The sequence below is a fragment of the Pipra filicauda genome, unplaced genomic scaffold (genome assembly GCF_003945595.2).
Source record: "Pipra filicauda isolate LSUMZ 115617 unplaced genomic scaffold, ASM394559v2 scaffold12_size5214236_pilon, whole genome shotgun sequence".
Lineage (NCBI taxonomy): Eukaryota > Metazoa > Chordata > Aves > Passeriformes > Pipridae > Pipra > Pipra filicauda.
In genome coordinates this window covers 807,840-823,888 of record NW_024103763.1, presented here as the reverse complement: position 1 = coordinate 823,888, position 16,049 = coordinate 807,840, and the positions used below count along the sequence as shown (strand labels likewise).

The window sequence follows — 16,049 nt, the reverse complement described above, 5'->3', positions numbered from 1 at the left end:
AGGCTACATTTCTCAAGAAAATTTGCTTCTTAAAACTTAGCCTATATTAAAAACCTCAGACATGTAAGAACCAACAAACAGCATTAAAAAGTAATCTGAAAGTATCACAGACTTTACTTGCCACCAGTTATATATTTTGGGATACCAAAGCCATCCTGAGGTACCATCATGAGGTCCAAGATAATAACACAATACTAAAATGTTAACTGAGACACTCTCTTTTCTTTACATTGATGAAGCAGGTGATGAGGTTACTGGCCCACCACTGTATATGGTGCCTTCAAAGAATGGGATCAGACACAGTACTGAAGATCTTAAAAAAAGATCTGTCAGGAACTCGATATCCACATTATTAGATCACCTGTCAAGGGGTGATCACTTTAACTCTTCAGGACACCAGCCCTGAATTCTTCTCCCTTACAACATGACTTGACTACACTTGCTTGCCTCACTCCCTATGCCCTAATGAGGTCAGTGTACTGCACTTATACTTCACCAGACAACTTTTTTTCAGCCTGAAGATAACACAGATCAGATGACTGGCAAGATACCACTTCATATAGACATACTTCCCACAAATTTTTACTCAAAATGTTTCCACTGTCCATTATTGGTACTCAGGAAGATCTAAAACATCATAATGAATTCCTGTTTTATTAATGTACTCTAGCTGTCACCTTAATTTCCACAGAAATTATACTGGAATGCACGATACTGTAAATACTGGCATCATGTTGTCAGTTCTTTCTTTAAAATCTTTTAAAATGTCAGACTACACAGAGTAATATATTCAAACAGGTTGTTATATCTGAGCTTTTGACAGAGAAATCTTAGACAGCCTGTATGAACACACTGCAGTAACTACACCTGAGCTAACTTTCCCTATTAAAACAGCTCCAAAAGCCTTCTATGAACAAATTAGCAGACTTCTTTAAAGCTGAATCTAATTATAACATGAACAAGAAGAAAACATTAATTTAGGTCAGCTCCAATGGCTGTTGCTATTTCTTGTCATATCAGAACAATGTCTCAACTATAGTGTTGAATTTAATTACTGAAGTTTGATGTCTAAATAGGTTTTAATTAGGACTGTGACTGAAATCTGGTGTTAAATGATCTCATTTCCAGTACTAAACTGTTACATACATCATGCATTTTCACACCTTGACACTGCCTCTGCAATTCTGTATGTGCATTTATGTATCGTTATTATTAACTTTCTACCACGCTGGGGAAAGGAGCGAGCTTTCCTGATGGGCATAATAAAAGGTTTAACTAAGAAGCAAAGAAATATTCCAATTATTTTAAAAGAGCACACACAAAAAAGGACAGCTCTTAGAACCTGAACTCTTGGCGTAAGCAGCCTTGTAAAGTTGCCTGCACGGTCTGAGGGAGCCTTTAACCGAAGAGCATCACAGGAGTTTATTTAAAGTCTCACTCTCCCGGCCCTCCCTCTTCCTCCCGTCACCCCAAAACCGCGGCTCTCCAAGACTCTCTTTCTCACACATCCGGAATCGAACGGGAAACTCCTCACTGGGCTCTGAAGTTCAGAAAAGTGGGATTTGGCATTCACGGGCGAACCGGACGAGAGCCGGGGGCTGGGCGGTGCCGGGGGACCCGGGGAATGCCATTCCCGGCGGGATGCGCCCAGGAGAGGCCGGGACCAGCCATCGCTCCCCGCCGCCGGCTCCTCGGAGCGCGGGCCGCTCCTCGGCATTCATCCCTGAAGACAGGCAGCTTTTGAGACCGTACCACGGCTTTAGCACCACACGGCTCCCGCCCCTCCCGCCACCGCACACATGCGGCACCGCGCCGGTACCCGGGCGCGCCCCGACCCGCCGGGAGCGCGGGGGATCCAGGCTTTTAACGGGCGGACGAGAATCCCGCCCGGCTGTCACCGCACAGCCCGAGCCCCTGCCGGGCACAGCCCACCCGGGCCGCCCCCGCGTCCTTCCCCCGCCGCGCCGCACAAAACGACCCGCCGGGCTCGGCCCCGCAGCGCTCGGGGCGGCTCGGGCGGGCGGGCCGCGGATGTGGCCCACTCACCAGGCGCGGCTGCGGGCAGGTGTGCTCCAGCTCCTCCATGGCCTCGGAGGGGGATCCCGGGGCGCCGGCTCCTGACTCAGCACCGGCCGCGCGCACTGGCATGGCCGCCGCCCGGGCCCGCCCGGCGCGGGGGGTCTCCCCGGGAGCCGCCCGGGGGCTCGGCCGCGCGCGTCGCCACGGCAACCGCCCGACCCCGCCCCCGTCCGCGAGCTGCGGGGGGCGGTGCCGGTTTATTTGCATGCGGCCTCCTGATTGGCTGCTGCGCCGCCGCGCCACCGCGCGCGGCCCACGGCGGCCCCGCGGGCGGGACCCGCCCCCAGAGCCCCGAGAGCCCCCAGAGCCCCGAGAGCCTCCAGAGCCTCCAGAGCCGGGGCGGGGCCTGGGGGAAGGGGCTTCCCAGAGAACATGGGACGGGGTTGCGTCCGGGTAGTGCCTGAATATCGCCAGTGAGGGAGACTCCACACCCTCTCTGGGCAATCTGTTCCAGTGCACAGTCACCTGCATAGCAAAGAAGTTCTTCCTCATCTTCAGGTGGAACTTCCTGTGCATCAGTTTCTGCCCGTTCCTCTTGTCCTATTGCTCGGCACCACCGAGAAGAGCCTGACTCCATCCTCTTGGCACCCTCCCTTCAGTTACTTATACACGTTGATGAAGTCCCCTTCAGTCGTCTCTTCTCGAGGCTGAACAGGCCCAGCTCCCTCAGCCTTTCCTCGCAAGAGAGATGCTCCAGTCCCTTTTTCATCTTTGTCACTCTGCGCTGGACCCGCTCCAGGAGCTCCATGTTCTCTTGTTCTGAGGAGCTCGGAACTGGACACAACACTCCAGACACGCCTCAGTGGGGCTGAGTAGAGGGGCAGGATCACTTCCCTCGACCTGCTGACAGTGGTCTTCCTAACGCATCCCAGGATTCCCTTGGCCTTCGAGGCCACGAGGACACGCAGATGGCTCAGCCCCCGAGTCATGTCCTGCCCTCCCGAGTGCCAGCAGCACTGAAACCGTGCGGGCTGAAGTGAGATTACCAGCCTTCTTACTCTTAAACAGCATGAGAATACAACGAAGATAATATAAAGCCAAAACCTTTTAGATCGGAGTCTCCATTGGCTATTGTTAACCTTGATAGATTCAATAAAGGGGATTCCAGAAGTACTGAGCTGCAGTGGGCACTCTGAGTTTTGTTTTTAAAAATCAGACTTCATCAAGGGACACGAGCATCTAAGTTACAAGAGAATTGTGCCTCAGGGTCTTTCCCTAGGACTTGAGAGCTTAATTTCAAATGTCTTTGGCAAATCTTCAAAGGAGACCAAGTGCAATACAAAAAGAAATGTATAAACTATGTGAAAGGGAAATGGGTAGGTAGGTGAATAAGAGAAGATAAGAAAGTAAGTAGAAAGAAAAGAGAACGAGAAAAGAAAGAATGAGACAGCAGTCCAGAAAAAAGGAAAGTACATATCAAAAGAGGTGACTGAGCAAGGAAAACAGGGAGCCAACTAAGTGAATCTCATAGCTGAATCTTTTCCCTATAACTAAGTTCCTTTACCAGTAATTTTGCAAGGAACATTCACACATTATGGAAAGAATACTCAAGGGAAATGATTAAACCATGATTAATGCAGCACTTGGCCTGAAATTTGTAGCTCATTTTCTTAGGAAAAGTATTTGCAGGAGTGTTATGCTGTTAGAAAAATATTTGGACAGCACAGATGAGCAGTGTTAGGACTGGAGCAGCCAGATGTAGCAGGCAGACCCTTTATAGACCCAGCCACATATGCCAGCTCTTCAGAGACTGGTGCTGGTGTGCTGAAGGAGTAGTACCAGGTATGGATGTATCCAGGGTCAGGGTCCAGCCCTCTCCGACCAGGCAGGTGCATGGGAATAGAGATGAAAGGGAAATGGATTCTCTCGCAGCTGGATGATTGCCAATAAACTGGAAATGTAAATCCCTTGCCTTCTATTTCTTTTGAGTACAAAAGGGCGAATTTCATCTTTGCTTTCATGCTGAGAGTTTGCTATTGACTCCAGCTGCATTTTGATTCATCTTTTATAGAGAAAAGTTTTCCCATATACATGTAACATTATAGAATGATGTCTCTCTTGCAGTAGTGTTATCACCTGTCTAAGTTGGGCCAGAATTTCAGAGTGGACATGGAATGCTTTTCATGCTGCTTATTTCATTTCCACCTCTGGGAAATACTTTATAGATTTGTTCTTCTGTTTGAAGAGCATGATAGAGAAATGTTGTGTACATCATTAAGAGAGAGAGAGAAAGCTGAACTAATGGTAGGGGGAAGGTGGTAGGGTCTGTCATGTCTGTCCAGATGGAATATGTCTGATGATCTTAGCCATTGTATTGGGTATCTTGAATAAGTTATCCTAACCTGCACCTTCTATTAGCTGTTGGGGCAAAAAGAGCTTTCAAAAGGCTGGAATGTGTCTTCTTTACTCTCTAAAATAAATAAATACAAATTAGGTTTGATTGGAAAGACTGGGCAGATGGTCTTCTGTGAATCTTTACAAGTCAGCCAGCTTTTAAAAGAACAGTGGAGCAAGAGTCACGGGTGGGAAGGTTCATGCATCTAATTTCTTTTCTGCAACCAGTATTCCGTGCCAGGCTGAACATGGTCTCCTGGCACCCTCCTGCCATTTATTCACAAGTAACAGGACGCATAGTCACTGCCTTTAATGACTGAGCTCTTGGCAACAGCTGCTTGGGTTGAAGAGACATTTGATGCATAAAAGTCCTGTCCCAGGGTGTATAAATTAACATTACATGCAAACAAAACAAGAAACTATGATCCCAATCCTCCTAACACTCATTTCAAGGTTTGAATTGAATAGACAGCAAACAGGGAAAAATCTCAGCTGTTAGGAAGGTTTCATCTGATACATGGTGGGTTTTTTCTATGCAGAATTTCAGTTCTCAAACTGAAACAATTAATTCTCAAATCATGAAAAATATATTAAAAAAATATGTCTAGGTATTCCATTTAAATCCTCTCCTTTCTCAAAATGAAAGTATGATCCCTCTCTGAGCTTCATGGGCAGCTGAACATCATAGAGACAAATACTCTGTGTAGAATCTTCTTTATCTTCAAGCCCTTTTTTTTCTCTTTTTATTTATTTCATATTTTTAAAATCTTTTAGTAGAGCACTGATCAGTGCCCACAGCTGTAATTAATCAAATTTAAGTTCCTTGTAGAGACCAACACCTATAAAACCTCTCTCACACTTTTTCCATACTACACATGTTAAACTGACTCTAGCAGACTAGCTCTGAATGTGAACTGTGTCCACTTCACCCCTATATTGCATAGATTAAGATAAGCAAGAAGCTTACTTCATCAAATTTACTATATCCATGTTCATAGCTGAACATGGTATAATAAGTGTACTCTAATTGCATGCTTATCTTAAGGCAAAAGCTCTAGAAGTAGCAACCTATACTTGGAAATGGTGAATAAACTCATGAAAGACCTCAAACTGCTTGAGCAGGGAAATAATATGCATTTCACAACTACCTAACAAGGAGTGCTCTCTGCTCCTTCTGATGGCAAAGCAGCAATACAGCCTGAGATCTGCAGCAGAGGGCAAAGACCTATTGAAGCCACTTGCTAACAAGGTATTTTGCCTTAGTTGCTCACAGATGTTCAATGATCTTACTACTTCATTAAAGTCTGTAAATACTGAACAGTCTAAATCTGTAAAAACTGTCCAAGCTAAGGACTTTGCTTTTTTAAAGCCAAGATACTCTGTCCTTTGTGAAATCAGGGACTGGAACGCATTGCAGCCCTTGGAGAATATCATCAAGTGTCTGAAGTGCCTCAGTGGATCTCAAGCACCAGTTAGCACAGCAGAAGTTGTATTTAAAATGGTCTTCACCTGAGAGAGGCTGCAAAAGTCTTCTGACCTGTAACTGAGTCATAATGAAGAGAAACAAACCCTCACGTAATATCTGTTCAAAAGTCATCAGGAACTATGGAAAACCAGAGACTGGTATGGTTTAAATAGTGTTTAACTTCAAAACCAAACATTTGCAGAAAACATAATAGAATAAATTATTGAATATTTAACAGATGAACTGAATTTTGCTTCAATGTATATATTTTGGATCCTGAAGGTTTTAACTGCAAGATTTTATTATAAGGTCAACTGCAAGACTATAAGGTGAAGGAATGGTTTATGTCTGAAGCAGATTACTTAAAATACTATGTTTCTATGTATGTATCTATGTATGCATGAATCTGTGTATGTATGTATCCATGTGTCTATCAATCTATGTCATGCTAATTCTAGACATGCTAGAATTAATAGTCAAAAAGAGCAGATAAAGATACCTTATTGCTGAGATGATCAACTAATTAAATCACATATTTTTAGACTGAGATTAAAACCCCCCAATGGTAGATATTTTTTTTCCCACTTGCGTAGATGGGGAAAGAAGAGAGAGAATGAAAGATATGAATTAAAATACACCCAATAGGTTTTCACGACCTCCAGCATCAGTTGCTTTGCTGCTTCCAGGTAGTGCTGTCTAATTTTTAAGTTGCAGCTCATCAATCAAGTGGAATTGATACTGCTAACAAACTATCAGCTTTTTGTCGTAATAAATAAAAAAATTTACTATTTATGAAAGAGTCCTATAAAATTATATACAGATTCAATCCAGGAAATTTTTTTATATGCAATGACAGTCTGTAAATTATGAAAAGTAAAAACATGGGATTGGCACAACACGATCTCATATCTGGTTCTTTCCATAATTCCACAGTGCTGATGTGATGTTTAATAAAATCCATCATCTCAAGATATCTGTATAGAATCAAATTAGTCAGTTTTTAGGTAAGAGAGAACTAAAAATGTCATGTTAATTCTGGTACGGTTTATATGTCAATCATCTGAAATCCACAAATTCTTGAAAATAGTGGCTTTTGGTGATGCCATTCATCTGTGCTTTACAGCACTGTTTTGAGTAAGTGTGGTTATGCACTTTGGGGTAGGTTCTTTGTGTTCTTGCTCTTTCATGAACTGCTTTTATAAGCACTTTTGAAGAAAATGGTGAGAAATTATGTTTGGTTTTGACCAAGAGGGTATCTGTCTTTATTTTATTCTTCCAGAGTAGAGAGATGGTCGCTTAGTTTGGGAAACGTTAAGTTTTATTAGTTTCTTATTAGATTGTCCTTGCTAATTTTAACAATCAAGCTTTTCATTATTGGGTAATTGTTGTTATGGAAAGATGAGGGATATCTGGCAATGGGACTTTCCTGATGGATGCTCAGAGGTTGGGAAGCCCTTGGATTAGCTAACCTCTGTTGGTTATTCCCTTCCCAGAACCCAAACTATCTAATCAATCCATTCTTAACACTGTTCACTCTTATCAGAAAGTTCTTCTGAATGTCTGACCTGAACCTCCATTACTGCAAACTACTGCCCTTGCTTGCTTTTTCTGCTGGACACAGAGAACAGATGTAGTCTCCTCTGCTTTTTGTATGACTAGTGTGGTTAAAATTTTGAAAGAACAGTTTGAGGATTTGGAGTAGAGAGCTGACATTCAGCAGGCAGGTTGGTATTTTTGTCACATCTCTCATGACTTTTCCAGACTAAACTGCCCCAGCTGCAATTTCTCATAGGTCATATGCTACAGATCTTCTCATTATCCTTCCTGTTCTATTTTGGGTTCTCTGTAAATTTCTTGCAGAGTGGTTCCAACACAGGACTACATCTGCAACCTTACTGCTGTCAGGAAATATAATGCTGAATATTACAGATCTCTCTAGTGTATATATCTCAGTATAAACTTTGTCTAAATGACTCATGTTCTCTGCCCTCCTTCCTATTGTCACAGATGAAACACAATTTAAGAAAAATCTCTTCCCCATTTACATTTAAACTATGTTGTTATCCTTCCTATCTCTTTTTCCATTTCTGGCTTTCCAGATACATGCTCCAATCCCCTTAAATCCACACAAAGCTAAGACTGCCTTTCTTGCACATATATGTATTGCATTCACTTCTATCCATTTTCAATCTATCTGGTGCCTTCCCTTTCCGCCAGCTCAATTTCAAATTTTTGGACTCATCATCAGTATTCTGTCACACTATCTTTTCCAGTATTACAAGTCTCCAATATTTTTTTCTCTTCACACTTCTTGTCAACCTTTATCTTTCCATTTGTCAATTTTTCATGCAAGTGCCTTCGCATCTCTTTCCTCATATTATTACAAATGCAAACCTGCCAAGTAAAACATAAAAAGATCATACTGTAAACCACATTCGAGTGATTGCTGGGGCTTCCCGTTTAATATTTTAGGTACCAGAAACTTAATAACTGGAGGATTTTATTATCTGGGTAAAGACACACACTTTATTTAAAATAAAACACCTACTTATGCACTGTAAAATGATTACCTGCTAGCTAGTTTAGCTTTTACCAGTTCCTAAGAGTGTTTGACCCTAAGATCTTACCTCTGTTGCATAAACTTTGCCACCTTTGAATCCTTTGATCTGACATGTTTTGAAGAAAAGCATCTTCTACCCACTGAGCGGTTATAGAATACTGCATAATGCAGCTGTTTCTGGAAAATATGTTAATAATTCCCTGCAGGTATTCTGGGACTTTTTATTTGAAATATGCAAGAACTGTCATGATTGAGATATTTAATATTTGTTTGGAGGTTTGGTACTCCCAATGGCGATGTGCTGTTTTCTGTATTCATGAAAATTGGGCAAATTTGGTTATGGATACAAGTTACTTCATATGTGTCAGGACCCTGGGGGCACTAAAAGACCTTGAAGGCCCTGAGAAGCCTCATCTGGGGGCTCCACCCCACCCCCTCTGCCCATGGGCTCAGGGGCTCTATTTAAGCTTCACCACCACTCGCACCTTCTCCCTGAAGAACCTGTCCCTGGATCTGGACCTAAGGATGCTATCCTCCTTTTTGCCAAAGGGATGTGAAATGGTGAACGCTGAGAGTATTCACCCACGGAAGCACATTTGATCTTCAGCCAGGTCTTGAAATGTAACAGCCTCTCTGCAATAATGTTCTGCTTATACGTTAATTGTTCATTTTTGTGCAATTGTAAAGAGAGAGCGCTGAAAGTAGTTAAAACAGAGACTTCCATGCTGTGGCAATAACTGTATGATCTTGAATACCATTGGCATCAGACTTAATTCTTAGACATTATAATTATGTGAGGGCTCATTTTCTGTGAGTTTGCTCTCACTTGTCTTCTCTATTTAATGTACATTATAATATTTAGTACTTTTCTTCCAGGCTTGAATAGGAATATTGTATTAGGCAAGCAGGTGATGAGATTCTGCTCTCTGTTCCAGTTAGTGTAATTCCACCAATTCTGGTCAAGTTACTAGGATTTGCTGTAATTTAACTGCAATCAGAATTGAATTGTGTTTGTTTAAGAAAGAAAAAAAGTATCTCTGGATGTTCATTTCATAGACCTTCTTTTCTGTCATAATGGAAGCTGTTAGTGTGTATTCTAGTTTCTATTTCATGTTTGTATTTCAGAGCCTTAACATCCCAATAACGACTTTATTCTCTTCATCCTGGTGTTAGCAGGTAATTCAGGTAGGAAATTAAAAAGAGCTGTGCAGTGAACAAGCCTGGTAAGCAAAGAATCTATCCTCTTAACATAAATGTCTGCATCATCTTTATTGATAAACAAATGGAGAAGCATCTATTTCTTCATACTTCTATCAGTTAACTACATGTTTTGAAAACAAAAATCTCTTGTTAAATGATAACTTGAGATTTAAAAAAAATTTTTAATTTATGAAATCTGTGCTCCTCTAGGAGTTTAGTCCTCCAAACAGTTAAGTAATTCACGTTGAAATGCCACATGAATAGCACAGTTTATTAAGCAGTTGCTGAAGTGGTCAGAGCTGCATCATATTAGATGTAAAAACCTTTAGTTAATTTAGTGATAACGTGCATTAATTCAGACTAATATAAGGATTAAAAGTAAGATAATGGAATACTCTGGGTTTGTAGGAAACATACACGTAGAACATACACACTCATATCCTGAGTAGTATGCACACACATACACAGTTCTCCACAAAGACAATCTGTACTTAACAACAATATGATAATGTTCAGGCATTTTGAGGTAGACATAGTACAGGTGAATTTGCTACCTCGCTATAATCCGTGATTTACTGGCACTGTTTTTATAGCACTACTCTTAGTTTAATCAGATTTTTTACATCATCCAAAAAACCCCAAAACAAACAAACCCAACCAGAAGCTTAATGTGTAATGTCTGAACCTGAAAGTTTTAACTCTTTGTCCTCTTGCCTTTGCAGCATATCAAGCATGCCCTAGACATAAAAAGGAAGACAAAACTTCTCCTCAATACAGCAATTATTTTGTCCATTTAACTTAGTTTTCATACCATAGTCCATTTGTGCTTTGCCATGTTAATATATACTACTTTTTATATTACCTTGGAATTCTTGCAATGAGGATACAGTATTTTCTGTTAATAACCAAAATGAAAAATACATATTTGTCACCTTGTGTTGAAATCTGGGAGTTTCCCGAGCTTCCTCTTCTGTGCCGTGTTTTTGGCTGCCTACCATCTTCATTACTGTGCTTCTCTTGCACTTTTCTCTGCAGCTATCACACCTGCCTTGAGAGAACCTTGGTGGCTCTGAACTGCACAGCAGAATTCCTGCTTCTTGCACTTAAAAAGAGAATTGAGCAAAGGTCATGCCAAGTTGTTCTTGTATGAGTGTCCCAAGGGAGGTTAAAGATCAGCTCAAAGTAATCTGCTGAGATAAAGACGTTTAGCAGAGGAAGTCCCAAATCTTGCTGGGTTGTTTTTCTTCCTCAAAAGTAAGCCCATCCCTTCCTCCCTCCCCCCCTCTTTTTTCCCCCCTGCAGGATTTAAATATGCTTGTTATGCTTTGCTGTGGGAAACAGATGCGTTCTTGTTATGGCCAGGGATGAATGTCAGGATTGAACTCGCATCCATGAAAAAGTCTTTTGTTTGATCTGCGCTGTCCCACAGTGGAGCTATGGCAACAACTTCAGCTGGGGAAATTAACTGTATCACTGTGTACCCGCTCAAATCACGGCATCACCTGAATGACAAACATGCCACTGTTCACATGACAGCTGACAAAGAGCAGTATTTAATTTTAATCAAAAGGAATAAAATCCAATCAATTAAAAAATCCAAAGCATGTGAAAGCTAGGTATGTGTGAAGTGCAGTAGCACTCTATTTTTATTCAAACTGAAGAATTTAATGATATTGCTATTTTATAAATGTTTCTCTATTGTAGCTTAAAAAATTTAGTAACTTGTGAATTTGAATCTCACATCATGCTTGGTGATGCGATCTTGTTTTGTGCACGTGTTTAAAAAAAGAATTAAACCAGAGAGTGGCACACTGCACCGAATGAGAGGCTGTCTGTAGGTGTTATGGTTTAACCTGGCAGGTAATCAACCACCACACAGCCACCCATCCCCCAAGTGTGATGTGGGAGAGAATTGGGGGAAAAAAACGTAAAATATGAGGGTTGAGATAAAGACAGTTTAATAGGACAGAAAAAGAAGGGAAAACAAGAATAACATTAATTAGAATATACAAAACAAGTGATGCACAGCACAATTGCTCACCACCTGTTGACTGATGCCCAGCCAGTTCCTGAGTAGTGGCCTCTGGACAGCTTTCCCCCTAATTTATATACTGGGCATGATGCCATATGGTATGGAATATCCTCTTGGCTAGCTGAAGTCAGCTGTCCTGGCTGTGTCCCCTCCCAGCTTCTTGTGCCCCCCAGCCTCCTCTCCGGTGGGTTGGGGTGAGAAGCTGAAAAGTCCTTGACTTAGCGTAAACACCGCTCAGCAACAACCAAAACATCAGTGTGTTATCAGCATTATTCTCATCCTAAATCCAAAACACAGCCCTGTACCAGTTACTAGGAAGAAAATTAACTCTATCCAAGCGGAAACCAGGATGGCAGATCAGACAGGCATTCTTCCTGTAGCTGTCAGTGTGTGGGTTTGCTACAGTTAAGTTGGCCTAATAACCAGCTAGTGAGAGAGGGGGTCTCATTCTGTCTGGAATGGGCATTGTGGCTGTCAGTGTATCCATCCTCTTTGGCATCAGGGAGCTGCCACAGTTCGTGGGGTGGTTTTTCTGCTTCCACGTAAGACTAAGTCCCACAGTGGGATAGTGTTGTACTAGGAACTGGGTATGTAAAGAGGATTGGTAGGTTTTTTACTTCTCTCTTACCAATGCAAAGAAGTCCCTGCGGAGAAGGAAAATAATTTTCAGTTTCAGAACCACATAAATCTTCTCTTCTAGAGAGTAGAAAACAATCAGTATATTCAGGCCAAATAATACTAGTTCACACTTCTGCAACAGCATATCAGCTGTAAGGACAGAGTCCTGTGGTGCCACCTGCCTTTTTAAGAAGCTGGAGTCAGGGCCTGCAGATTTTCATGAGCAATAAATGCTTCTCCACAACATTCTGCAAATGGAGATGGCAGGATTTTTGGGTAATGGCTGGCCAACAGTGATGGTTTTGGACAAAAGATTGAGGTTAATCTGTGGTGAAACAGCACAAACCTCACCAGTTTCCCTGGGTTTGTACATGCACAGGCAGACTGATCTATGCCCTTTTAGAGGAGAGGAATCGTAAAGCTTCAGTTGTCTTAACTGAGGACTTAAAAAACTTTTCCATCTATACTTGAAACTGAAATTTTCCTTCTCTGGACACAGTTCTTGCTCCTCAGCTGAAGGTTGATGTGTAATACTCTTGACAAATGCAAGTGAAGGTATCTCTGCAGCACATGAACAGAACATACTCCACCTCCCCACCCTGACAAAGTCAGGGGTATGCAAGGGCAAAACTCTAATGGATTTTTTTCTCAGGGCCCTCCACAGACTTGGCCTCTCAAGAAATCCAGTCTGGAACTATTTTTTTTTTCATGTCTAGCAAAGAAGATAAAAAAAAAAAAGGACAAGGGATTTGGGAAATAGGAGGCATCCATTATAATGTAACTATATATAGTTATATGTAACTACATATTCATGTATATAAAACTATATATAATATATAAAGTTCACATATATATATATTTCACATATGTGATATATTTTATATACATATATAACCCCCCATATTTTGTGACTAAACTGACCAACAACCTGTCTCTGAGCAGACTAAGGAGTAATTTACTGAAGTTCCTGAAACTTGCGACAGAGTATAATGTCTACTTTAAATATGTAAAAAGGAAACCACGGTTCTTATGGATCCTCGTCTGTCATGATCACTGTTGGAGCTTCAGTGGTTACCTGTCCATGGAAATCGTGTGGGAAATGCCCGTTTCTCCCAACGGGAATTGATCTACCGCTGACGATGTTGTGGGCGCTCCTTGACCCTCACGCTGCAGTCTGGCTCCAGCTTTTAGGCAACTGGCATCAACCACCGCCTCCTCCCAGCTCAGGTGCTGCATTTATACATGGTTTTATACATCATATTTATACATCACTATTTATGACACGGCATTTGAACATGGCTTTGCCCCAGCTGCGGCACCGAACCAAGTACGGGCTATGGGCCCCTGCAGCATGTGGAGCCCTGCTCAGATCCCTCAGACGCAACTCGCGGGATGGGATCAGCTATGCCCTCACCGCCCTCCCGGGCCCTTGGGACCAACGAGCGCCCGCAAAGCCGCGGCTCCAGCGGCGGGCCCGGCCCCGCGCACCGCCCGGCCCAGGCCTCGGCCGCGGCTCAGCGGCGCAGGCCTCGCCCAGGAAGCGGCTCCGCCTGGCCTGGAGCTCCCCTCCCGCTCCGGTCACCGGGCGTGGCCGAGGCGCCCGAACCGAACCCCCTCCCACGGCCGCGCGCGCCCTCCCCTTCCCTCCCTTCTCTTCCCGCGCCCCGGGGCGGCCCCGCCGGCCCCGCCCCCGCCGCCGCTGATTGGCTGCGGCCCCGGCGGCGGCGCGCGGGGCTCCCGTCTCGCGCCACTTTCGGGAGCCTTTGGCGCGAGCGCCATGGCCGAGAGCGGCGCCGAGGGCCGGGACGGTGAGACCCGGGGGCGGCCCGGGCCCCTCTCCCTCCTTGCCCTCCCTCTCCGCGGCGGCCGCTGCCGCGGCGTTTCGGTGTCAGGCGGGGGGCGGCGGGCGCAGCGGTGCTGGCGGCGGGGAGGGCGGGCGGGCGCGCGCGCGCCCGGCGCGGGAATGCGCGTGCGCGGCGGGCGGTCGCGGTGGTGGCGGTGGCGGCGGTGGCGGCGGTGGCGGCGGTGGCACCGCTCCGGGAGGGTCCCGCGTCCCCCCGCCATGGGGAGGGCTCGGCGGGGCCGTACCTGCCCTGCCCGAACGGGGGGACCCTCTCCCGGCAGGCGCGGGGAGGAGCGGGGGGGGGGGTGTTACACCCGGTGCGGGGGACACGGGCCGCACGGCCCCGCACCGCCCCCCGGCCCCGCTGCCCCGCGCCGGCGGAGCATCCCCGTAGGATGAGGGGGCTGTCCCGGGATCGCCACCGGGGGCCGCGCTGGCGATTCCCGGCGGGGGCACCGGCGGGCGCCGGTGGTGCAAACACATTCGTCTCGGAGGAGCGCGCTGTCTGACAGCAAACGCAAAGATTTAGTAGAAAATAAACGCACCCGGACTGTGACATCTTCGCAGTTCTCTCACATGGGGTACCACACAGTGTAAATGCCCCTCTTTTAGCTCAGCCTGTAGCAATACAAACCTGTACTTGTCTCAGCCACACTGCCTGGGTGCAGCTCTGCTCACAGTTCGATCTCCTGCTGCCACCGGGAGGGGACTGTCCTGCTCCTCTGGACACCTGGCCAGCCTTGGTCACCACGGGGTGTTTAGCTCCTCACACAAACCCCGCGGTCTCGTCCCTGGGCTGTTTGTTTGCTGCTATAATTTGGATTGGGACCACTCGTTCTCTGTGGTCAGATAAATGGTTCCCCCCCATCAAGACAGGGAGAAAAAAGGGAGAAGTGGAGAGCGCCCTGCTGTGGGGAGCGTTTTTAAGGGAAGGAAGTATAGGAGGAAATGGGGTGTCAGTCCTATGCTGTCAAGAAATTACTAGTTCGTCTCAATCTGGCTGCACTATTAAACGTTGTGAAACCACCTAAAAAACCATTACTGCCTTGTAGCAGTGTAGGCCTTCTCTTAAGTCTGTCTATTGCTGAGTTGTCATGGAGACATGCAAAATAAAAGGAGCTGGAAGTTCCCAAGAAAGGAATGGGGGGATCCTTTTCAGATAATGGTTGATGAGGTTTGAGAGGTTCTTTGAAAACGCGTGGTAGCTTTGTGCTGAATATGAGTGGACCTGAAGTCTTTTTTGATCTCCTTGCTTGTCAGGCCATGCCTTCAGTATAATTCCAGAGCTGGCTTATTAAGAGCCATCCATGACTGTGTGCTTTTAGACTAGTAGGTCTTTATCTTGATTTTAAGTGAAACTGTAGTCATCTGTTAATGCATCACTGAATACTAAGTACTAAAGATAACGGCAGCTCATTACTAGACTTAATTCTCTTCTTTTTAATTAATTGCAGCTATGCATGAGTCTGGAAGTTTTGCAGCATCACGTTCTAGACGTGAGAGGAAGAATAGAAGAGGCCAGCAAGAAGCACTTGAACGTCTGAAAAAAGCCAAAGCTGGTGAAAAATTAAAATATGAGGTGAAAATTCCTCATCTTTTCTTCCTCATGAAAAGTAAATGTGAGCTGAGAGGCTTAACCATCGTTTATAGATATGGAAAAGTTACAGGAAACAAAATAAGCCTTTCAGATCAGCTTTTGTGTTTTCAGAGGTGTATGTTTTTCAGAATGTAGCTGTAGTTGTTTTGCTGCTTTCTGGTATAATTTATTTGTTTATTTCTGTTTTCAAAACTAAACCAGTTTTATTGACTGCAAGTCAAATGTGTTGCCACTGCTTGAGAACTATGCTGTAAGGAAGGACCAATTTTTAAAATTTAATTGCGTGATTAATGTTATGATAGGAAGTACTTTTTTTAACTT

At 44.4% G+C, this 16,049-nt stretch overlaps 2 protein-coding genes across 12 annotated transcripts in view; one reads left to right on the top strand and one right to left on the bottom strand.

Moving 5' to 3' along the window:
- PCYT1B (phosphate cytidylyltransferase 1, choline, beta) overlaps nucleotides 1-13,539 on the bottom strand; it is a 43,018-nt gene extending 29,479 nt beyond the window's left edge. For 2 of the 9 annotated variants that reach the window (XM_039391340.1, XM_039391358.1), the window contains exons 1-2: nucleotides 2,047-2,126; nucleotides 1,535-1,723 (exon numbers count right to left, since the gene is read on the bottom strand). In XM_039391340.1, the coding sequence (XP_039247274.1) occupies nucleotides 1,535-1,717 (183 nt within the window). In that variant the 5' untranslated portion in view covers nucleotides 1,718-1,723; nucleotides 2,047-2,126. Of the gene's footprint in view, nucleotides 1-1,534; nucleotides 1,724-2,046; nucleotides 2,199-10,570; nucleotides 10,741-12,298; nucleotides 12,367-13,363 lie in introns of those variants that run through there. The other 7 variants (XM_027727964.2, XM_039391343.1, XM_039391360.1 and 4 more) reach the window with 7 other exon arrangements.
- A 474-nt stretch (nucleotides 13,540-14,013) lies between these two features.
- Nucleotides 14,014-16,049, top strand: part of POLA1 (DNA polymerase alpha 1, catalytic subunit) — a 196,416-nt gene continuing 194,380 nt past the window's right edge. For all 3 annotated transcript variants that reach the window (XM_027727896.2, XM_027727895.2, XM_039391330.1), the window contains exons 1-2: nucleotides 14,014-14,096; nucleotides 15,586-15,710. In XM_027727896.2, the coding sequence (XP_027583697.2) occupies nucleotides 14,066-14,096; nucleotides 15,586-15,710 (156 nt within the window). In that variant the 5' untranslated portion in view covers nucleotides 14,014-14,065. The remainder of the gene's footprint in view (nucleotides 14,097-15,585; nucleotides 15,711-16,049) is intronic.